Source organism: Seriola lalandi, unplaced genomic scaffold (genome assembly GCF_002814215.2).
Source record: "Seriola lalandi dorsalis isolate HSWRI2012SDOR001 ecotype SW California unplaced genomic scaffold, Sedor1 jcf7180002054689, whole genome shotgun sequence".
Taxonomy (NCBI): domain Eukaryota; kingdom Metazoa; phylum Chordata; class Actinopteri; order Carangiformes; family Carangidae; genus Seriola; species Seriola lalandi.
The window spans coordinates 3,212,105-3,234,038 of NW_019525242.1; the positions used below are offsets into that span (position 1 = coordinate 3,212,105).

At 38.5% G+C, this 21,934-nt stretch overlaps 1 protein-coding gene across 1 annotated transcript; it reads right to left on the reverse strand.

The window, feature by feature from the left end:
- Positions 1-1,181: 1,181 nt before the first annotated feature.
- On the reverse strand, positions 1,182-19,239 carry mrasa (muscle RAS oncogene homolog a). The gene is made up of 6 exons (XM_023423152.2): positions 19,080-19,239; positions 10,489-10,747; positions 9,367-9,520; positions 7,867-7,966; positions 6,590-6,669; positions 1,182-4,957 (listed from the first exon to the last, which is right to left on the reverse strand). Exons 2-6 carry the CDS (start codon positions 10,679-10,681, stop codon positions 4,858-4,860), a joined length of 627 nt encoding a protein of 208 aa, XP_023278920.1. The 5' UTR covers positions 10,682-10,747; positions 19,080-19,239; the 3' UTR covers positions 1,182-4,857.
- Between the last annotated feature and the right edge of the window lie 2,695 nt (positions 19,240-21,934).

A 21,934-nucleotide genomic window follows, 5' to 3' on the forward strand; every position in this document is an offset into this window, starting at 1 on the left:
CATGCCTTTACAGCGAGGTGCAAGGTGGTCATGCATGGATACGATACTGACAGCTAAGAGCCAATACCAATTACTGGCGACATGAACGTTGCTTAAAGCTCTGTCTGTGTCACCTAAATGTCAGTCAGTCAGATTACTGGCTCTTTTCTCCCTCAAGAACAATTGTCCTGTCAAAAAGAATTCATTATGCTACACGTCTTGTTTAACTTCATATAGATTACTTCCATTTAAATGAGCCCTGTGTATTACATAAAGACCACACTATTGCAGAACATCTACTAATATTTTGTTTGTTTGTTTGTTTGTTTGTTTTTATTTAGCATGCAAAATTATTAGTTTTTCAGGAATTGGTTATCTTTGTCACATCTCTGATGGGTTTGAATTCGTATTTGGCAAAGCTATTACTATCCAAGTGAAGACAGAGGACTACTGATCAGTGAAGTGCTGACCCCCAGTGGCAAAACCCTCCAATAGCACTTAGAAAGAGCACAGAAACTTAAGGATATAGACAAACTGTACTGTATACAGTATACACTTTTTGTCTATATCTTGTTACATGTTCTGATGGAAATTCTGCAGAAAGTATCGGTTTCTCTCTGCCCTAAGTGATACTGCAAACCCCACATTACATATGTACGTAATTTTCCTGTTCAAGTGATGGTCTTTCAAGCTGACTTACATATGAATGTTTGAATTATTTAACTTTGAAGTGACTCACGTGCTTTCACTTGATTCACTACAAGAGGGGAGAAATTACACCCTTTTTCTTAATAACCCTGAAGGCCATCTTGCAATGCTCTTGTCCATGCTAATGATAAGACCCTCTCCATGTTTCACTCTGAAAGGAACACGGAATGTAAATCAATAGCAGAGAGGCAGTACCTGTTCTGTGTGCCGGCTTGCCTCACTTCCCGGAGGGGTTGAAATCAATGAGGCAAAATGGAGCTTTCAGCGCTCTCACAGCGTTGAACTCAATGGGCCTTGACGCCTCTGAAGATTAATGAGGGGAGCTTCTGCTGAACAAGCAAGTTGACTCTAAAAACACATTTGTGGCCATGTTCACCGTGGCTGTAGAACACAGATCTGATCACAGGCTTATTCAGGGGTGAGTTGGTGTGTGGCTCTGCATTTTAATGTCACGTATCCACCATCCAACAAAAAACAAAGGAGTCAAATCCATGTAAAGTCACAATACTTTAATTTTTTTTTTTTTTATTGAAATATAATCGAACCCTGAGGCTAGATAAGAAGGCCACAGTTTGTTTGTGCCTCGTCTAGCTCCTCAGTCTGACACAGCCAGTTAGAACACAACAGACCTGTCCAAAGACACACATTACACAACTGGTGTGAAAAGTTCAAAGGTTTTTTTTTCTGTTGTTGTTGTTTACACGGCCCTTTACACACTGACAAAGTTTCAGGATATACACAACCCCAATCAGTTGCATAACCCCAACAATATTTGGTGTCTATTTGAAAAAGTATGCTACCTCTCCAATTATTGAGAGCAGAAGTGCTCAATTTAGCTCACATATAATCCAGGGTCAAATATATAAAACCATCATAATATAGAAAATCAGCAGGTTTATTTGTACCAGCCATGATAACTAATCAGAGTAAGGTAACAAGAGCACGGTCAGCTTCCAGGAATAGTTTGGGAAGTGCTTATTCGCTTTCTTGCTGGGAGTGAGATGAAAAGATTGATACCAATCTCCTGTCTGTGCAGCAAATTTTTAGATTGAACCGACAGCTGGTTAGCTTAGTTTAGCATAAAGTCTGGAAACAGGGAGAAACAATTAGCCTGGCTCTGTTCAAAGGTAAGAAATTATCCAGGGCATAAACCGAGGTAAGACCGAAACTTGTGTGAATAAAACTGACATTTAACATGCTAACTGATGAGCTTTAGAGGTGCTGGTTGGCTGATTTTGTTACATTTCGCAGAGCAAGGCTAGCTGTTTCCATCTATTTCCACTCTTTATGCTAGGCTAAGCTAACCGGCTGCTAGGTGTAGCTTCATATTTAGTGTAGATAAAACGGTGATATCAATATTCTCATCCAACTCTTGGCAAGACAGCGATTACATGTATTTCCCAACATGCTGAAGTATTACTTTATAGAATTTCACATTAAAGAATGAAACATATTGAAAATTACAAGAGGGATGACAAACTTTTCTTATTTTGACCCTCCTGTTACTGTGAGGCCTTCCATATGAGCTTTTTTTTTTTTTTTTTGTAGCTCAGGACCAAATTCAGTTTCTTCATCTTGGTCCAAAAAACATTATAAGTCTCTTCATATGAGGTGAGAGTCCCAAAGAAAAAAAGAAAAGACAGAAAGAAAGGAAAATACAGGGGAGTTTAGCTTTTTTTTTTTTTTTTTTTTTTTTTTTTTTTTTTTGTCCAGGTCTGGGACACGCTGAGGTAACAGACAGTAATAAATTATTCAGTTGTTTAAAAAACACTTTGCAAGAATCATATCAATAATTCATATCAATAATACAAAATGGTATCAAACATACATGATGCAACATTTTCATCAAACACATTCTGTTTTGTTTTTTGTTTTTGTTTGTTTGTTGTTGTTTTTTCTCTACCCACGATCCAGAGTCTGTTGCTTCATTGCTCTATGATCAGAATTCAATGTTTTCGGTCCTGCTCGGAAACTCTTGGTGAAGTCCCTTTAACAGTAGATGCAGATTAATACTGTATTCCATCGTTTGCTGAGGTTGATTTTCCACTTTCATGTTGAGGTGCAGTTGTATGCCATTCACTATATGAGATTTTTTCACACTCAACCCTCTTAATTCAAAACAGAGTAATATGGAACTTTTCTTTCAATACCTTTCACATGTTTCAATTAAAACTTCTTTAATCTCTGTTACAATCATCGCCAAGGCAACAGGCATACACAGGCACACAGGGCTACAACGTTAATCGCCTATTTGCTTGTTTTGTTGTTTGATTTTACATTCAAATCACTCTGACCGTGCCTTTCGTTTCACTTACAGATTTGAACAGAAAACAACATGCCAATAGGAAAGTCAGAAATTGTATTAAAAGTGCAAAAATGTATTCCTTCAAGAGACGGTATTCATCCAGACAAAAAAAGTTGTCCACCGAAACTTTAGTGCGTTAACAGTACAAGCCATTTTATAGGTTTTTAAATTGTACATTCCTATCCACCTCGCGTCTACAAACATGAATATATTGAATGTTTTGTTGCTTCGAGTGTGTGGTTTTCCTACAACTAAACATAGTCTGTAGCTGGGTTAACATGGCTTTATCTGCCTGGTGGTCAGGAAGGCTTTCTCACTCTGATGTATTCCCAGGGCTACAGTATATATATCCCCAATCTGAAGGAGTATCGTCCTTTACTGAGCGTGCTTCATCTTACCACATAGTCCTGAATTCAGTGGTGCAGTCTGAAAAGCCCCTAGATTGAAATAAAGTGACATCACATTATTTTGGTTAGTGGCCAGTGCAAATCAGCTTCTCCAGCCTGTTTCAGCTCTGAAACATGAAGCTCTCATTATACCTTATCTATTCTATCTCATTAAGAATTTCCTTTGTGAAACAGCATTGAATGTGTTTATATTGCCACCTATAATTAGATTTATTTATATCACAAATATAATTGTAATTTTCTCTATTTTTAGATACAAAAAACATGGAAAGTAATTTGTGTTGAAGATTCTGTTAAGACTAAAAAGGAAGAAAAATATATACAGTACATATATATATTAGGGCTATTTTTCAGTACAGTACTGATGAAGACTGCACACATCATGCCATTGAAAATGACTGAAGAGGCAACCTAAACCAAACATAATTATTTTGTAAAGTGGCTCTCATGTCTGTTTTTCTGTATTCATGGGAAAATAATCCTCTTTAAGTGTCTGTAAACATGGCTGCTGACACCTCAGTGTTGATAAAAACCCTGTTATGTTTACATTAAAGTGTGACCACATACACCGACCAATCTCGCTCTCCTTTACAATTATAATATTTAAACACTAATTAGACAAGTTGATATGGCCATAGCATTCACCTGTCAATCGATATGACATATTTTCTCAGCATCACGTCACATTTCTTTGACTTGCTACAACACGTCCTTCCATCCTCTCTGAACTGACATCCCACAGCCAGAGCATCACATGACCACAAGGTACATGTTATACTCACAGAACCGGCAGCTCACTCAACCACAACACCACACAACATCTATTTTCACTATGGAAAAAAAAAAATAAATACTGTCACCACTCTCATATTCATTCACTATGCCCTTATGATGTCCACTCTACAAAGAGAGAACACAGACAAACCTTTCCAGAGATCACACAGTTGCTTTCCTCAAAGAAACTGTAGGAGTGTGAGGACAGAAAGGTGATGACTAGCAGGTTGTTGGAGGTCTGTAAAATATGAGGCGCCATTCGTGATTCTGATATCTGTCTCATTTTCCTCAGAGTGTTCATCTTGTGCCAAGTTTGATAGTTACATTACACAATTACACTTGATTGAGAAAACAGTTCAGTGACACTGTAATTCTGTGTTGAATACAGGTGGGAGGGATCAAGAGATCTTCGAATGGGGACCACAAATTGAGGAGAAGAGGACATAGCACTCATTCCAAGGCGTTGTGAAGGGCTGAAGGGACATCAGTCCAACATTACAGATTCACGTGTCCTTGTGTCCCTCTGGATCCATACAGCCGTTCAGCGACGCCCCCCGCCCCCCCCCCCCTCCCTTTTGTGCTCCAGTTGCTAACCACTGCTGGGGAGTTCCCTGACATCCAAAGGTATGTGGCTGTGCGTGTGGGTGTGTGTATGTTAAGAATGATAAAGAGGAACGAGGGAGGTCACAATATGGCACAATGGAACCTGTGGGAACCTGTGGAACGTTCTGCTCTCCACTTCATCTTCTTTTTCTTCTTCTGGTTTCGCTCTGGGACCTGTTGTCTGTGGAAAAAGGACAACAAAGCAGAAACACTTTGACTAAATAATTTCACAATATAATAATCCAGCTATAGTTATGATTTTATTATGTTCAATATGAAACTATTGTACTGGAGCAGTTTATTCAATTCCGTGGCCTTTTTTGTCAAAGTTGGTGTGAAAGGAATAGTTAGAGATTTTGGAAAATAAGATTATTTATAGGACTGATAATCAGCAGGTGGGTTAGCTTAGCAGAAAAACTGGAAATCAGAGTCAGGTTTATTACCAAGTAGATTTTCACATACAAGGTATTTGCCTTGGTGCATAGTAAGAGGAAAAAATATAAAGAAAGATAAAGCAAACCAAGTACTGCAGTCCAATAGCTTAAATATGAATACTTATATTAGTAATTATATGTATTAGTAATTTCAAAATATTTATAATAAAAATCTAAGAAAATATTAGAATATTATATAATATTATATAAGAAATATAAATATAATACACAGAGGGGGGAACAGCTAGCCTGGTAACAAAATCCACCAAAGTATACAGACAACACTCTGTTGTTTTCTTGGTTGGACCCAGTAAATTCCTGTAGTCATAGTGACGTTGCCAGGCAAGCCAAGCTAAGCTAAGCTACACATACCGATATAAGTGGTACTGAGCTTCTCGTCTAAGTCTCAGCAAGTATGAGAATAATTGTTTCCCAAAATGTACTATTTCTACTAGAGGAACTGTGTCATTGATTGTGAACATTTGGGTGAACATGTGTCCATTATTTCTCCATGTTAATAAATTTTGTCCCTTTGTTTTGCAAATGTCATTTTTTTTGTACTCTTGCCACATTGTATTTTTGCAGTGGTTGTAACTCCAGCAAGAACTATTGTAGACTGCAGTCACAGTGGCAGCTATACAAGTGAGCCATATGAGGCTTAGAACCAATAGTATGTGTCACCTCTTATGAGATTTTTCATTAAGTGTTCAAGACAGCCTGAGGCAAACTGCAGAAGAACAAAGAGACAGTTTTTGCTGATGCATCACAATCATTATGTTTTTATCCACTCCCTGTACAACTGGCTTTCTACTGTCTGACCACAAGAGGGCAATGTTGATTCATCAATCCACTCTTCAGTTTTGGTTTGTTATGAAAGAAGAGGAGAGTTTCCTCATGAGTCAGTAACAGAGCTGGCATAATCACAATGAGGACTCTCCACTACTCTGTGGTTGATTTTCTTTTTACAAACACAGAGGTGAACACAGCAGTCCTCTGCTGCTATGTATTTGAGTACAAGTCTAAAAATACTACATGTTGCTTATTGGCTCTTACAACAAGTCAAGGCCTTAAAACAGGATATGACCACATAGAAAACATGAACACAAACCAAATTCTTCTGAAATTACACATCGAGACAGGAAATAGCTCTGGGATTTTTCTTTCCTTTTCTACTCTTCCTTAAAACAATTTCACTACCCTCACATAACAGTGTGAAACTCTCTTAGCCCCTCTAACCTCTTAATGAGCGAAATACACACTGGGAGTAAAGGGAACAGGATGATGACTGCAAGTGAATCTGTCTTTCATTATTTTTCATGCAAAGATCTTTATCTCATGGAAATAAGTGAAAAAGAAGAAAGAAGTGAACCTGAAGTTACCTTATAACACGGACCAGCTCATGAAAAGCTTTGTCGACATTCATTGGAGGATCCTTAGCACTGGTTTCGATATAAGTTATCTGAAAAAGCAAATGGAAATATTTAGAATAAGAACACATGGTATTAGTTCTTTACTTGAGTTACACGTCAATGAAATACATAAGTACATAAAAGTACTGTATAAATTTTAGGAATTTACAGTATAGGGAGATGTACATTTGCATTCAACTCTTAGAACCAAATCTAGATAGTTGAGAAACAATAGGGGTCACAAATAACAGTTGCCTGATGACCTGAAACTAGTAGAGAATCTCAAAGACAGAGTCTGTATCATTTAAAATATTCAAAATTTCCCACAATCATTAATTCAGTCTCATCCCCGACAAACACTGAGACAGATGTCATGATGCTAAGCTGCATGTGAACATTACAATTTGCAAAATTAAAAAGGGGCCCTTGAATACAAAATGAAAAAGACAAAAACTGCATGACATAAGAAGTCCCAAGAAATCATATCCCTGGAACTGGCAAAACAGTATGTGTGTGTGACACAGTGAGCTGTCATTGACCAAACTCATTCAACACCACAGGGACAAAGCAAACTCAGCAACTTTGAGCCTGAAAGCTGTGGTTATATGACAGCATGGTATTGAATCCAACTGACAAATAATAATAATCGAAACAGACAAAGATATCCTCGACCTACAGTATAACCCTACAGACATTTTCAGAAAACTATAATAGCTGACAGTTAATACTCTAGAGTGAGCTCACAGGTTTTCACTAGGAGCACATTTTGATATCATGACAATAGTGATCTCTTTTCTCTTCCCTGTTCAAGTTTGCACGATTTCTGATGCTGGCCTTGTGTAAAAATTGCTCACAGATCAGTGCAATTGGTGCATGTTGTAAGGAAGGGATGTGTTGTGCAGATAACAATGAGAGCACAGCTTGCATCAGTCTGTGCCATCAAGGTATTCTTAAGCTTTTTGTTAGCTACAGGAGTAACATTGGGTGCTATTGTGTGTGGATCTTAGAGTCAATAGTTAAAAATGGTCTAGCTGTGGAAATCAAATTAAACTCCTCTGTAACACACCTCTGCGAGCAATGATTTTTCCTTTCACTGCCCTTAGTCTCTGTAGCACACACAGGCACATGTGAAACCTTTGTTAAGAAGCTCAGCTGAAGATATGCACTTTCAAAAAAAGAAATCAGGTTGCTGCAGAAAGCCGCCAATAAGTCAAGGACAAGCACGTCAGGAAAGGTTCCCTACTTACACTATGTTTTGCAGCCATCTCTTGGCCCTGGTCAGTGGTGACCTTTCTCAGATGGACCAGATCCACTTTGTTTGCCACCAACACCATGGGAAAGGCCTCCCTGAGATGAAAACCAACACATAAGTGACACGTACAACTTCAGGTACCACTTGCATTGGTTTTGAAGGAAAGAGAAAGAGCATCATGTTCCAGACAGTTTGCCTGTGAGGTGTCAGGTTTCTGAAACACTTAAATTCTTGCGAGCTACAGAAGGGAACCACCAAATATGGACAGCGACTTGCTAAGTTCTAGATTCTATTTTCGTTCCATTTCAAGCTCACTTTTATTGGCTGTTGTCAGTCATAGCCAGAGAACAGATACTTCTCGTCTCTCACAACTGACTTTCACAACACAACAGAGTTGTTTTGGAAACAAATCTGATTCTCTGCCCGACTGGCCTGCAGCTTAAGGAGGGTCAAGCAAAGAAGAGATCCTGGGCCAGTTCTTGAATTCCTGATCCTTAATCAACCTGAAAGATATGACAACGCTACCAGTTAGTGCTGACTCAACCATTTCTGCTGAGTCAACAAAACTCATGCTGCCCTGACAGTGGCAGGAAAAGTTTGGCATTCTGTGAGGATAAATGTTACGTAGTGACAAAGCAGCATGAAGTGAATATAATTAGTATTTTGAATTTGTATGTGTGGTGTATTTGGCTTTAAATTGGTTGTCAAATCAGACCACATCAGATGATGATATGGTGGAGCTCACTAGGCCTTCAAAGTACTCAAAAAGTCAGAAGATCAGTCCAGTTGTAAACGAATCCACCAGTTTTACCATATTGTAAATTACATCTGAGAGAGCTTCCTCTTTTAATAACTTTGACTTCCTGGTATGTTAATTTTCATTTACTATTATTGCACCCACAGTGTTTCAGTGTAATGGTTGACTGTATTGGGTATTTTAGCATTCTCTTCTGTGTTCACTTCCTAATAATCTGGTCAAGATAACTGGGACAAACTTTATTTTGTCCCAACCACTCTGATTATTGATCACAGCAATTACATTGGTGAAAAAATAGTATCTTAACCAATAGATATAACTAAAAGGAAAAAAAAGACACGGTTTGTTGAAAAGCATTTTCCTTAGTGGAAAGGGGAAGTTAAGCAGATGTCATATCATGTGTCACATTTGTACTAATCAAAAGAGACTTTTAAGTGTTTAGAAATCAAAATATCCGATTGGCTGGACAGGTTGGACTGATTTGTCATCTTTCTTTCTCACATACATAAAAATGACCAGCTATGGGTTTCTGGTGTATGTCATCCTGAGGTTCTTGATTCGCTTCTTCCCTCCAAGAAAACTTGGGAAGACCGCTCTTTTCACAGAGTTGAGGTTCAAGAGAGTCTCGGCAACAGTGTTAATGAGCCATTTAAATGTAATCATTACATAACACTGTTTCAGAGTCAATTAACAAATCACACTTCAGTTCTACTTTGTTGAGTTTGTGTTTGGACCTACCTGTCTTTGACCCGTAGTATGAGTTGATGGAATCGGTCGACATGTTCAAAGCTGGCCTTGTCTGTCACAGAGAAGACGATGAGGAAGCCGTCTCCTGTCCTCATGTACTGCTCTCTCATCGCACTGAACTCCTCCTGGCCGGCTGTGTCCAGCACTGGGTAGATGGAGGGACACAAATGTATTACTGTACATCACACTGCTGCACACTGCGTACAAGTGGGTAGAAAAAGGTGACACTACCTTTTATTTTATTTCATTTTACACCACCTGCACACCTGATTGAACTTAACAGTCAATCAGTTACTTATCAATCACACCAAGACCTATCCAACGTTTGATAAAGAGTCAAAGTTATTGCAAAAATTAACTGTTTAACCCTGCTACGCAACAGCAACTGCTACGTAACTTACATTTATTCAGTAACAAGTATAAATTGACCCTGTTTGCAGTAATCATTGCACAATGAGATGTGTGTAATCTTGTTATTGAGGCTTTATTCAATTTTCTACAAGCAAATTATCAGAACAAGAGTTTTTTTGTCTGATCACCTCCACCCACGCACTTTCATAATCCTGAGAGAAAGCCCCTTGTAGATTTTGGTGACCCTTTGACCTGGTAATCTTTCCCTGGGTGCCACCTTCAGTCCTTGGCAGCACTTGTATTAAGTATTGTGTCTTAACAGTTTTCAGGCCTTGGCAGAGGTGATTAGTTGCCAATAGTTAATAACAGAATGTCAAAAGTTTACACAAAGACTCTTTCCCATAAACTGCAAACTGATTTTTTTAACCGGTTTTCTAATTCTTTCCAGAGTTTTATATGCTTCCAGCAAATTGAGTACTTTATAGGGGGGAAAGGATACATAATTTTTCCCATATGCATAAACCAAGCAGTGCTTTTTTTTCCAAATGTCATTAATTCTTTCAGGGAGTTGCCATTTCATAGCTTGTTCAGTGTAGGAAAACAGCAACAAATGTTCACTCATTGGTCAATGATGGGTATGTTTAACTGAAACCAAAAGGAAAATGAAAAATAAATAAAATAGTAGATGAGCATGGACAGAAATAGGATCATTCTCAGCTGATGTCTGCTTCATTTCCCATACACATACGTTTTTCTACTCACCATCCAGTATTGCCCACTGCCCATCTATCTCTGTGTGTTTCAGATACGAGTCCTCTATCGTGGGATCATAGTCTGGCACAAAGATCTTCTGGAAGAATTGGATGGTGAGGGCGCTCTTCCCAACACCACCATCCCCCACCACCACCAGCTTGTATGTTGGCAGGTTGTCACTTGGCACAGCGCTGGTTGCCATGGCTACCTCTACAGTGGTGGTAAAGGTGGGAAGTAGGCTAGTAGGTGGCTGATGAGACACGCCAGGCTGAAATGGAGGACAGATAGAGAGAGAGAGAGAGATATAGAAAGACAAAGAGATTGACAATAGAGAGAGGAAGAAGCAACAGACAGAGAAGGAGAGAGAACAAGAGAGAGAGGTGTTAAGGTTCATTGTTGCAGCTGCTTTTTCATCACCATGGAGATAACCACACAGCTTGGAGTTACAGAAAGAAGATGAAAAAAAAAGACTAAGAATAGAGAAAGAGGCGGTAAAAGACAGAGTTCAGCACCATTTAAGTTCACCTAAACACATATTTTCATAGCTGGGTATCAGTAATTTAGATTCTGCATTGCCCCCACCAGAGAAAGACAACAAGCTCAATTAAAGTGAAAAATGCAGCAATTGACATTTTTATTTCAACAAAGTTGGTGTTTTTTTAGAGAAGTGAGTGTCTATTATGTCTAGTTCCTTTATTATAGTCAGTTGTCTTGGAGGCAATGTCTAAAGCCATTACTGGAGCTGCATCTTATGAACACTCGTGTGTTAACTTGAGTACTTATGCAAGATGTGCAGAAATTAAACCACAGATCCCAACACAATGCTGTGACAAGACAAATAACAAGTTTAGCTCCAATCATAGTGCTAAAGACATAACTGACAATCAAGAAAAAAAAAAAAATTCAACAATTGTACTTACAAAAAAAATTCCTCAGGTTACAATTTGAGAGATGAGATACAGTTGACATGCTGTCTTTTTCCACCAGACCCTTGTGAGACAAGCCTTAGTGTGACTACGGTGTGCCGCACTGCAATCTCATGTATTTCTACTATAGCCTCAAAACAGGTGTTAACCACACAGAACAATATAATCATCTTGCCTTAGTCTAGCAAGTCAGAACTATAATTGACCCCAGCTGAGCTGTATCATTGTACTAAACTGATTAGAGAGAAGGCATGAAGGTGTCTAGAGGAAGCATCATTTTGAAAAGATCATTTCCTCCAGCTTCTGTTTCATATTAAAAGCTTCCGACTAGCAAACCATAAAAGGCTTTTATTATGAAACAGCTACAGGAAATGCAGAATTATCTGTCATCAAGTCAACTACCTGAATGCTACTGAGAAAATAAAAAACCCAATGAAATATGGACATTTTTAGAATTTTTAAAGTTTTGTAAGCAGATGAGTTTCACAGAATGGTGGGAGAATGGTCAAAGCTGCAACAATAAACCTGGTTGGATGAAGGCCTCTAGCCACCAGGCATGATTGTCCCGTTGTATAGGAAACTACTTCCACTTCACTGGCTCTTTTCACAGTCACTTAAAGCCTGAGTATCACAACTGTATGGAGAAGTATCTAAAACAAGTCTTGGTAAGCCTGTTTTTGGACTACAGTAATAGCAGAAACCAGGCTAATGACGTCTCCTCTGCCTGGCCCACTGTAACCACAGAACCAGCAGAGAAATATGATGGCTCCACTCCGACACAGATGGATAACTGTAGCTTGTAATTATGGCTTTTTGAAAACAAAAATAAACATCTGTCTTGTTATAATATGAGAGGTTTAACAGAAGAGTATTATTTCTACCCAAGTGGCTCATTATAAAAAAAATCTACTTAAAACATTTGCAAATAATTCAGATGCATTTCAGCGACAGCTTGTACAGTATGTACATTAACACAGTTATACTGTATTGTTCAAATCACCAAGAGCAATGAGTTACTGTAGGAGCTTTAATATGTATGCAATCTTATGCTGTTATGGCATAAAGCTCACACCACAGCTGGCCACAAAGCTAAGAAAGAAAGAACGAGATATGGGAGGAGAGCAGGGGAAGAGAGGAGCTGGAGAGAAGGGTGAGAGGAATCGGAAACAGAAGAGAGAGGGAGAGGAAGTAAGGTCACATGAGGACAAAGTGGATAGAGATGTTACAATATGGTGTTGAAGTGATCCATATACGCCACTATTTTACTGTCTGCTTCCTGTTTTTGGCCAGTTTCATCATTCTTATTTCTCCTGTTGCATGATATTGACAATCGTGTTTCCAAACCTAAAATGAATACATGCTTAAAATAATCTAATCAAGAGTGATGAGCAGCGATTTGTTCAGTTGGTAAATATTAGAATGACTTACACCACTCACTGTGTGATTATTATTTACCACTGTCAACAACAACTGCCCTAGAATGGAACAGTCTTGGTCCAACAATCAGTCATGTCAGATTTTAACCATTATTGGCCCAAAGGTGAGATATTGTTTCATCATCTTTAGCCTAATCAAGATCCGGCTAACTTTAAATAAACTTAAATTTCTGTGGGTTTGAGCTTATACACTTGTTGTTCATGACAGCCAATGTTTTAAGATGTAAAGAAGAGCAAAATTGAGGTTCAAGTGAAATCATCAGTCAAATCAAGTTAACTTCAAGGTATCCCGTGGATTTTTTGACCACTAATAATGCTATTGTGCAACGTTTTTATGGGTGGGACCGTAGTTTGTGTGTTGCAAGTGAAACAACGCACATTCCAGCTTCTGTTTTTAAGCTACTCCACTGATCAACAGTTGGCGGGAGAGAAACGTAGTTATACAGCAAAAAGGGCAAATAAGAAGAAGAGTGAAGCAAGGAAATATGGAGGTAAACAATTCATAATGTATAATCGAAAAAAAGAAATTGCAATTTTATAAGGAAGGAGGTACTGAGACTTCAAGCTAGTAATAGCTGCTGGAAAACATCGCTATGATTAAGTCACAGGCTTGCAAGCTCCTGATTCCTGCCATTAGCTGAGACAGTGAATACAATGTAGGTGAGTGTGGGTGGAACATGAGGGAGCAGGGAGGGGTGGGAGGAGCTCAGTGGTTTGCTTCTACTACTACTCTGCGGTGAATTTCATGCTGATTTCCAGATCATACTGTACCTTTACATATATGCGATCTGTGGTAAAAAACATGCTTACAGCTTCACTTAAAACCACAGAAACTACAAACACAACCGTTAGAGTCAAGCCATCGACAGTGTTAATACAAATCTGAATGTAAAACTTATCTATTCCACCTCACTGTGAAACCTCAAGATTTATAGATTTCATTAAACTGTAGCAACAGCCAAAAGCAGACAAAAAAAAAAACACACATTCTCTCAGCAACAGCATAACACCCCCACCACCCACCCACACACCCATTCCTCCTTCATCCACCAGGAAACAGCTGTCAGCTGGCCAAAGTCCATCCTTTCCTGACAAGCACAATGGAGGGAAGGAAGATGTTTCCTTCCTTTCCAAAGCCAGCCAGCCAATCAATCAGTCTGCAGCAGTCAGCCTGCCAGGTTGGGCAAAGAATTCCTAAGCCAAATTATTGATGTTAAAAAGACTCTTCAGTCAGTTAGTTGGCTGGCTGTCACAAAGTCACAAAATAGGTGTCTAAGCCATTATCCTATTTCAGAAGACACTATATTGGACATATTTTCAATGCAGTGCAGAAAAACAGAAACACAACAGCTTGAGAAGCACCATGAAATCACAGAACCTACCACCAGTAGTGGTTTTCACACCAGTCATGCATGGCGTGGCCTAGCTGAAGCCAAGTCAGGTCACAACCTTGTTGGGTGTGTCAGCATTTCCCCTGTGTGAGTCTCTTTGGTGGGGTACACAGTTCTCTGAAACACCACTGGTCTCATTCTGTGAGACTAAAATAATCCACAAACACCAGTTTAAACCAGATTCCTTTGGGAGTGGAAGCTTACTTAAGGAAATTTTACTATGTGTCCAACTAAAGTTAGTCACCTAACCAATGTGGCAGGCTATATGGCCTTACAAACCAACCAAGGCTGCAAAGATATACTTACAGCATCATGCACAACACTTAGGCCGTGTCCACACTAGTGCTTATGAATCTAAATCTTTTCGATGGCAATGACTTTGCCCCAAGATAAGGTTTAAAATGCTTTTTTCCCCCCAACAGATTACACTTTTACTACACATGTGCTAGATTTGATGACACTAACTTCTGTTACGGAGTGCAATTCAGTTAAAACTGTTGTGAATCTCAGGTGTGTGCTCACGTCAATGCAACAACACGATTGGCTTGATATGTTTCATGGTTCGGCTGGTTTGGCTTTTTGGTGGGAGGGGCTGGATATGCGTCATACAACTGCCATCTTTGGCATCACTGACTTTTCTATAAGTGGTTTGTGTCCTCCTTTATAATATCTATGGATATGTATGGCTGAAAACCCTAATTGGTATGATCTAGTTCCTCTATGTAAGAGGCAATTACAATTAATAAGCGAAATCAGAGAATAAGAGGAGTCAACAAACTGAGATTCAACCTGCTAAGACAGGACAGACACGTTATCCATAACTACACAAATGGTCAAGCCACAAAACATGTAATGGATTTTTTTGTGTGTTGTTTCACTTGATTCCTCACCCGAAGAACCAAGACAAATGAAGAGCATCAACCAGTGATGTATTCTGTCAATGCGGCACATCTGTCTACATTGATATATGACTCTGGTGTGTTTTAACATATAACATAGCTGAAGCTGATGTACTTTAAAACCTTATACTAGTCTTCACAGTGACTCTGTAACGTCTCTCTGGGCACTTGAGAAGTGGCTAGTTGCTGCCTTGGGAAAGGATAAAGGCACTTCCCTCTTCACATGGGAACAAAGCAGCAATATAACTCACAGAACAGGAATAAGGAGGGACTCAGTGCACACCCGGCCTGTACTGTAACACTGATATCAACACTCATTGATGGTTCAAAGGAGGTGTTAAGACATAGTTCAGAGAGTTCACCAAGCATCAAGCTGCTGTAATGTTCAACTCCACCTTTTAATAAAATTAAATGAAACACATTTATGAAATCTATGGTATATTTTCATGAATTGCTCTGGTAAAAAACAGAAAATACTTTTCCCTAAATGTTGAAACCCTAACACAGTTTTGATTGTTAATGGAAACTGGGTTCTTGTCACCAAGACAGCTTAAGTAAAAGCAATTCACTAAAAAAGGGCATCAGTGAACAGGGTCAAATACAAATGAAACCTAACATTTCCATACCAGAATCAATATTCTCCAATTTGTAATGTAGAAAAAAATCAGATACACATATTTATATTATATTGCTTGTCAAGATGACATCAAACACTTGCACAAAATAATACCCAATATCTCTAGCATCACCTTCACACAAATTCAGTGTGCAGTAAGATGCAATCTGCCCCTCTGAGCCAGTGTCTCATTGTACAGACTTGTTTCCTTCCTGATAGTGATGATTACATGATCAGCAGTAGGCTATGCTAATGATAATGTGTATTCAGATGCCTTTAAACGTAAGATGTCTTTGAACTCATTTGCACAAGTAACTTGTTATGTACTGTTTGAGAGCGTGAAACGGGAACACACAAATAGAAAATCTGCTTTTTCATGTGGTAATATCAGTTCATTTATTTCTGCAAATGATGTAAGCAATGTCAGACTGTTCCCCTCATCACATTTCCTCCTACAGTGACAGTGCACACCCAGATCTTTTAACACCCTATGCAACATTTGGCTGACGACAAAGTGCATATAGTTAAAGAGATGTCACTACAACAGGTCACATGACTGTGGGTCATCACCAATGACTCACTTGGCATTCTCCAGTCTCACGCCACTGTTTGAGATCCCTTTTAGCCATAAACTGCATTGATGTCTTTTTACTAAAACAACATTGTTCAAAGAATTTCCCTGTAGATGAGGCTGCCATTCACACACAATTCTCACACAGATAATCCAAATATCTCACTAATGCACTGTGACTTGCTGAGGGCATTTCATACTCTGACCTTTCCATTCATTTACTCTGGTAATTTACTTTTTTTGAATTTCAACCAGGCAATAGGATGTAAAGACTGAACCCCTGCCAGGCATCAATGACTCTGAAAGAACAATTAAATACTTTTTGTATGTGAACAACTGATTTCCAGTTGGGAGAAAGAACAAACACAATGAGGTAAGAACACAATATCTTCTAAAAGCTGGCGCTCTAAGGTCTAATAGTGTTGGAATTGGAACCTCTCTAGTTGACTGTGAGGCAGATACCTTAATTTCTCATACACATCACGATCAAAAAGGAACGAAATAACATAATAGCAGTTAGAGAGGCTTTGTAAATCTATTAATCAGTACACGCAAAATGGTCTTCATGTTCTTAATACTATGGCCAGGCAATAATAAATAAATACATGTTATTGTTTATTGGCTTCCAGTAAAATCAGATCCTGATGAAATGATAACATTGAATGCAGTTTACTTTTTGTATCTGTATGACCTATATATTGTAGTTACCATGTATTTGGATTTTGGATGTTGGTGAATTCCAACACCATTGATCAAATTACAATTAAATTTAAATTAAGTGTTTCATTTATTATTATTGCACAAACACAGTTTATAACATTTGGACAATAACAAATATATAGACATGAAATAATACTTGTTTGCTCTCACACTGTGGTAAATATGTACTGCACTTTGAATGTGACAATATATCAAAGCCCATCTCTAAAACCTCGAGGTAAGGCAGATGTTGCAAGAAATTGCTTGCACTAAGTGGATTTCTATCTGTGATGAATATTACTTCATCATGACAATCATTTAACATACTGTACATCACATGGCTAGAATCCAGATTTACAACTGATACCTGAGTATGCTTAAAAATGAATTCAATGAAACTCTCAAGACTGGCAACAGCAAATATGGACTAAAACCTAGATGTGTGAATGAATCCCAAAGCAGTATGCAATTATTGATATGAATTTTAATCAAGGAATATCATCTTAAATAAAATTCAATAAGGACTGTGACTAAGGCTAAGACTGACATTAAAGTAAAGTACTATTTTGTTGAGGTTTGGCTGCTCCTGTCTCCACCTCAATGGGTAAGTCGACAATATCACCATTAATACATTGAGACCAGTTAGGTTTGAAATAATAACATATATACTGTATTATTGTTTTTTATCTTGGTCAGGTCCATGCCCTAATTACCCCTCATATACAGTACATACATTCACACATGTAGGTGGAAATGTGTTATCTTCTTACTCTTGAGCATTTGCTATGCCCAAAGGCACCTCATGTAATGAGCAAAAAGAACATCCATCATTTCTAATTCATTTTCTTGCTTAGTTTTGTCAGGCAACAAGCCTGCTTTTCTACACTATGGTACAACCTTCACACTTTGAAATGTCAGGAGTGTCACAAGACTCCAAACATGCAAGTGCCAATATGAAGATCTCAGGAATCAGTATTTAATAAGCAGAAACACCAGGCCAATACACATGTAATAGATCACACCAAGAGTCTCCTGGCTGGGAAACACAGCATCTATGCATCATCCAAAGGGGGATTTATGATTGGTCAGAGGTCACAATTAAGCTTTTGGGAAATTGTGAAACAGCATGCAAAAGTCAGGCCATCATTACTCTCAAAAGCAACGTCATCATCCTCATCCTCAACATCATCAGCAGCAGCAGCAGCAGCAGCAGCAGGGTTTGACATTTCCATGAAGTTATGATGGAAGGATAAAGGCGGATCTGTCACCAGACAGCCAAATTGTCTGTTGATTTCACTTTGCTATTAATAGTGATTAACGTGTGTGTGTTTGTGAGTGTGTATATGTATACTGTGTGTGTGTATGAGTGTGTGTCTTTCTGCGGACTGACTGGTGCTTCTGAATGATCTCATCCTATGATTTGATACATGAAGAATCTCTCTGTTCTCTCTGCCCAGCTGTTAAATCTGCACACCATTTCTGCTTCAGAGCTGGACACGACTGTGTGTACACAGCTGTTAAAGATATGGTGGTTAAAATACATATACTATATACAGTAGAAGGTTTCGTGTTCATTTCTGACAGACGAGAAAAAGACGAGAACTGTGTTTTTGTTTCTTCCCCAGGGGAAATTTTTTGACATACACAGGCAAGGCCCGTGTGTGTGTGTGTGTGTGTGTGTGTGTGTGTGTGTGTGTGCGCGCGCGCGCGCGCGTGTGTGAGAGAGAGAGCGAGAGAGGGAGAGAGAGTATGGAAAACCGACAGTAGCCGCCCCTGAATAACGGATTTTGGTTGCTTCATCTCTTGAAGTTTGCAGCAAAAAATGAATTTCCGCAAACGGTTAACAGTCGTTTATATTCTACATTAAAACGAGCCAACCCCACTGACTGTTTACCGCGTTGTCATTGGTCGAAATAGTGACAGTTAGCTAGGCTACAGTAAGTTGTTGATACATTGAGAGTAGTCTAGGATTTTACATTAACGGTAGGTGTTGCCTGCACTGTCCGTGAATACAGACGCACGCATTCACGACCTCTTCAGTCTCAGCAGGAAAGCTACTCACCAACACGAGCTCCGCTGTCGTGGACACAAAGAAAACGTCTTCACACCGACATATTCCTCCTCATCTCTTTCTTTCTCGGCTTCAAACCACCGCCGCCCTTTCGCCGCAGATGGGAGTGTGCTCCCCACATCTGCGAAACAATACGTCGAGTAGCTAATCTTTGTATTGCAACAGCTGATGTTATAAATAGAAAAGTCCCAAAGGGGTGACCGCCGTTTCTGTTAAGACATGAAACGATTAAATGTTGGTCTTAAACCGTATAATGATTTCGGTATTTACCATCAATTGGAAAGTAAAGTGTTCATTTTCTTTCATGATGCATTTTTTGTGTTAAAATTCTGAAATTTCACGACGCGTTAAAAGAGTTCCCCTTTTTAGAGAAATGGACTCTTCCTACATATAGCGGACTTCTTTAAAGGGATAGTCCTGTCAAATTAGCCCTGCCTAATTTAGGGGGAGTCAAATGGATTCATTGGGGGGGGGTCTTTCTAAATTACTGATAGACTCACAATTTCTAAATCATTTTCCATTTTCTTTTCAAAATGTATGCTTTTCCGTACATTCAGATTTTGTATTCTCTTGTTTGCAAAAATTACTCACTGATTTATTCACCCCTCTGTTTATTCTTCAGGTGGTTCCTTGGTTCTTCTCTTCATAACTAAAATACTAACCATTGTCATTTCCTGGCTAAAACTGTACAAAGAAGCCTGGTGTGTGTGTGTGTGTGTGTGTGTGTGTGTGTGTGTGTGTGTGTGTGTGTGAGAAGGCAACTGGACTTTTTCATAGCAGACAAATTGACTGGTCAAAGTAAGAAAAGCACAGGTGTTACTAACATTAACAATGGCTCTGTTCTACTCAAGTGTCCCAGTACTAAGTCATGACAGAGTGACAGCGAGACACAAACCCCGGACCCTGGAACTGAAGCAGCTAAATGGAATTTAACCACCATTACTTATATCATTTATGCTTGTGCTTTTCCCACTGCAACATGTAAAAATGCCTTCTCTGGAAAAGGCCCATGCATTGTGAATTTATTACACATCAGTCATTTAACATGTTTATGATGTGCAAAGCAGTATGGGAAAACTCATTAGATATTGTGTAATTTGAAAAGTTAGACGTTGCATGCGAAAACAACAACCTCATATGTAAACTCATATGTGAAACATCATTTCACACATAGTTTGTGGATATACAACATACACGTATGCTTTCTTCTCTTTTTTTTTACAGACAGAAATTTATTTACAGAAAAGAAAGTGAAGACATTTCATCTAATTATCTAATACATATCTCAGAATTACAAAATGTTTATCTCATAACTATTACTTTGTATCTCATGATTTATAGACAAGATCTCATAATTGTGACGTAGTGGAATTGTAATTACAAGACTTTTTTTCTATTACTTGGTGAGATATAAATCTCCAAACCTCGAGGTCATAATTATGAGAGTACACCTCCTTTTTTTTCCCTTTGGTGAATCCATTACTTTAGATTTCAAATGTGGAAAAATCACACGACACGTCAGAGGCAGCAGTGTTTTACATGTTTTAGGTAAGAGCAAAGTTAATCATTTGACAGAAAGTATATTAATTAGCACATCTGTGCAATTACCTTTTCAGTGAACCTGCTCAGGAAAAAAAAAACATGGCAATGCTGCTTTTGCTTTTGTTCAGTTTAGCTAGAGGTCAAAGAGATAGATTAGGATCTGATCAATCAAGAGAAAAGAAAGAGGTGTGTGTGTGTGTGTGTCTGTGTGTACAAAATGATTGAGGGCACAAGGGTAAAGAGAGGGAGAGAAGGCTTGGGTGTTATTGAGAATAGATTAGGGCAGATGCTATAGGCTACAATTAAAATTTTGGTGCAGCATGTAGAACAGCATTGTGCAGAGGCGCTAAAGAGTACCATTGTACTGTGTTCATTTTACAAATTAAAAATTGATCATGAGTCACTTCTGAGCAATCGCATTCCTCATTTCATAACTTATCCAGTAAGAGGTTGGTAAATGATTTGATTAATAATCGAACATCAGGAGGTCATGAAACAGTGTAACTGACAGGAAAGGTCTGCAGTTTCCTAGTTCATCCAGAACCTGCCTTCTGAATGACTTATTACTTTCTCACATAGCTCGCAGTTACTTAAATGACCTGTTTCCCAGAAACCTTTATTTTATATATATACTGTATATATATATTTATATGGTTGTTTGCCAACAAATGAGTATTTTCTGAATATTAACTCCTTTGACTTTTATATACTGATTATTTAAAAAAGAGACACATATCCACACACATCTTACCAGTGATGTGAAAAATGTGTGTGTGTGTGTGTGTGTGTGTGTGTGTGTGTGTGTGTGTGTGTGTGTGTGTGTGTGTATGTGTGTGTGTGTGTGTGTGTAAGTCTTTGTGAGAGCGAGGGAGAGAAAGATGTAAGTAATTCAATTGAAATAAGGAAGAGGAAGCTTCATCTTCATACTACCTCTGTAAATAATCCAGGCATTAGACATTTTATGGTTCATGTTACAGTGACTAACTGATGGGTAATGAAGTGGTCTCACTCTCTTGGTATGTTTGCTCAATCTTTCCAGGAAATCCACTGCATTTAAAAGCATGTCCACATAGGCTATACACACACCTACACACCAAGCATGCACACAATAAGTGATTCTTTCCATACATTTTATGTGATGTTAAAGAAAGAAAGAAAGAAAGAAAGAAAGAAAGAAAGAAAGAAAGAAAGAAAGAAAGAAGATGTTGTATACAATAAATCTTATCTTAATTGATGGAAAAAATTACACTTGAGTGGATGGATGGAAATATTTCAAATTATAGCCCATTCATGTTGACACAAAG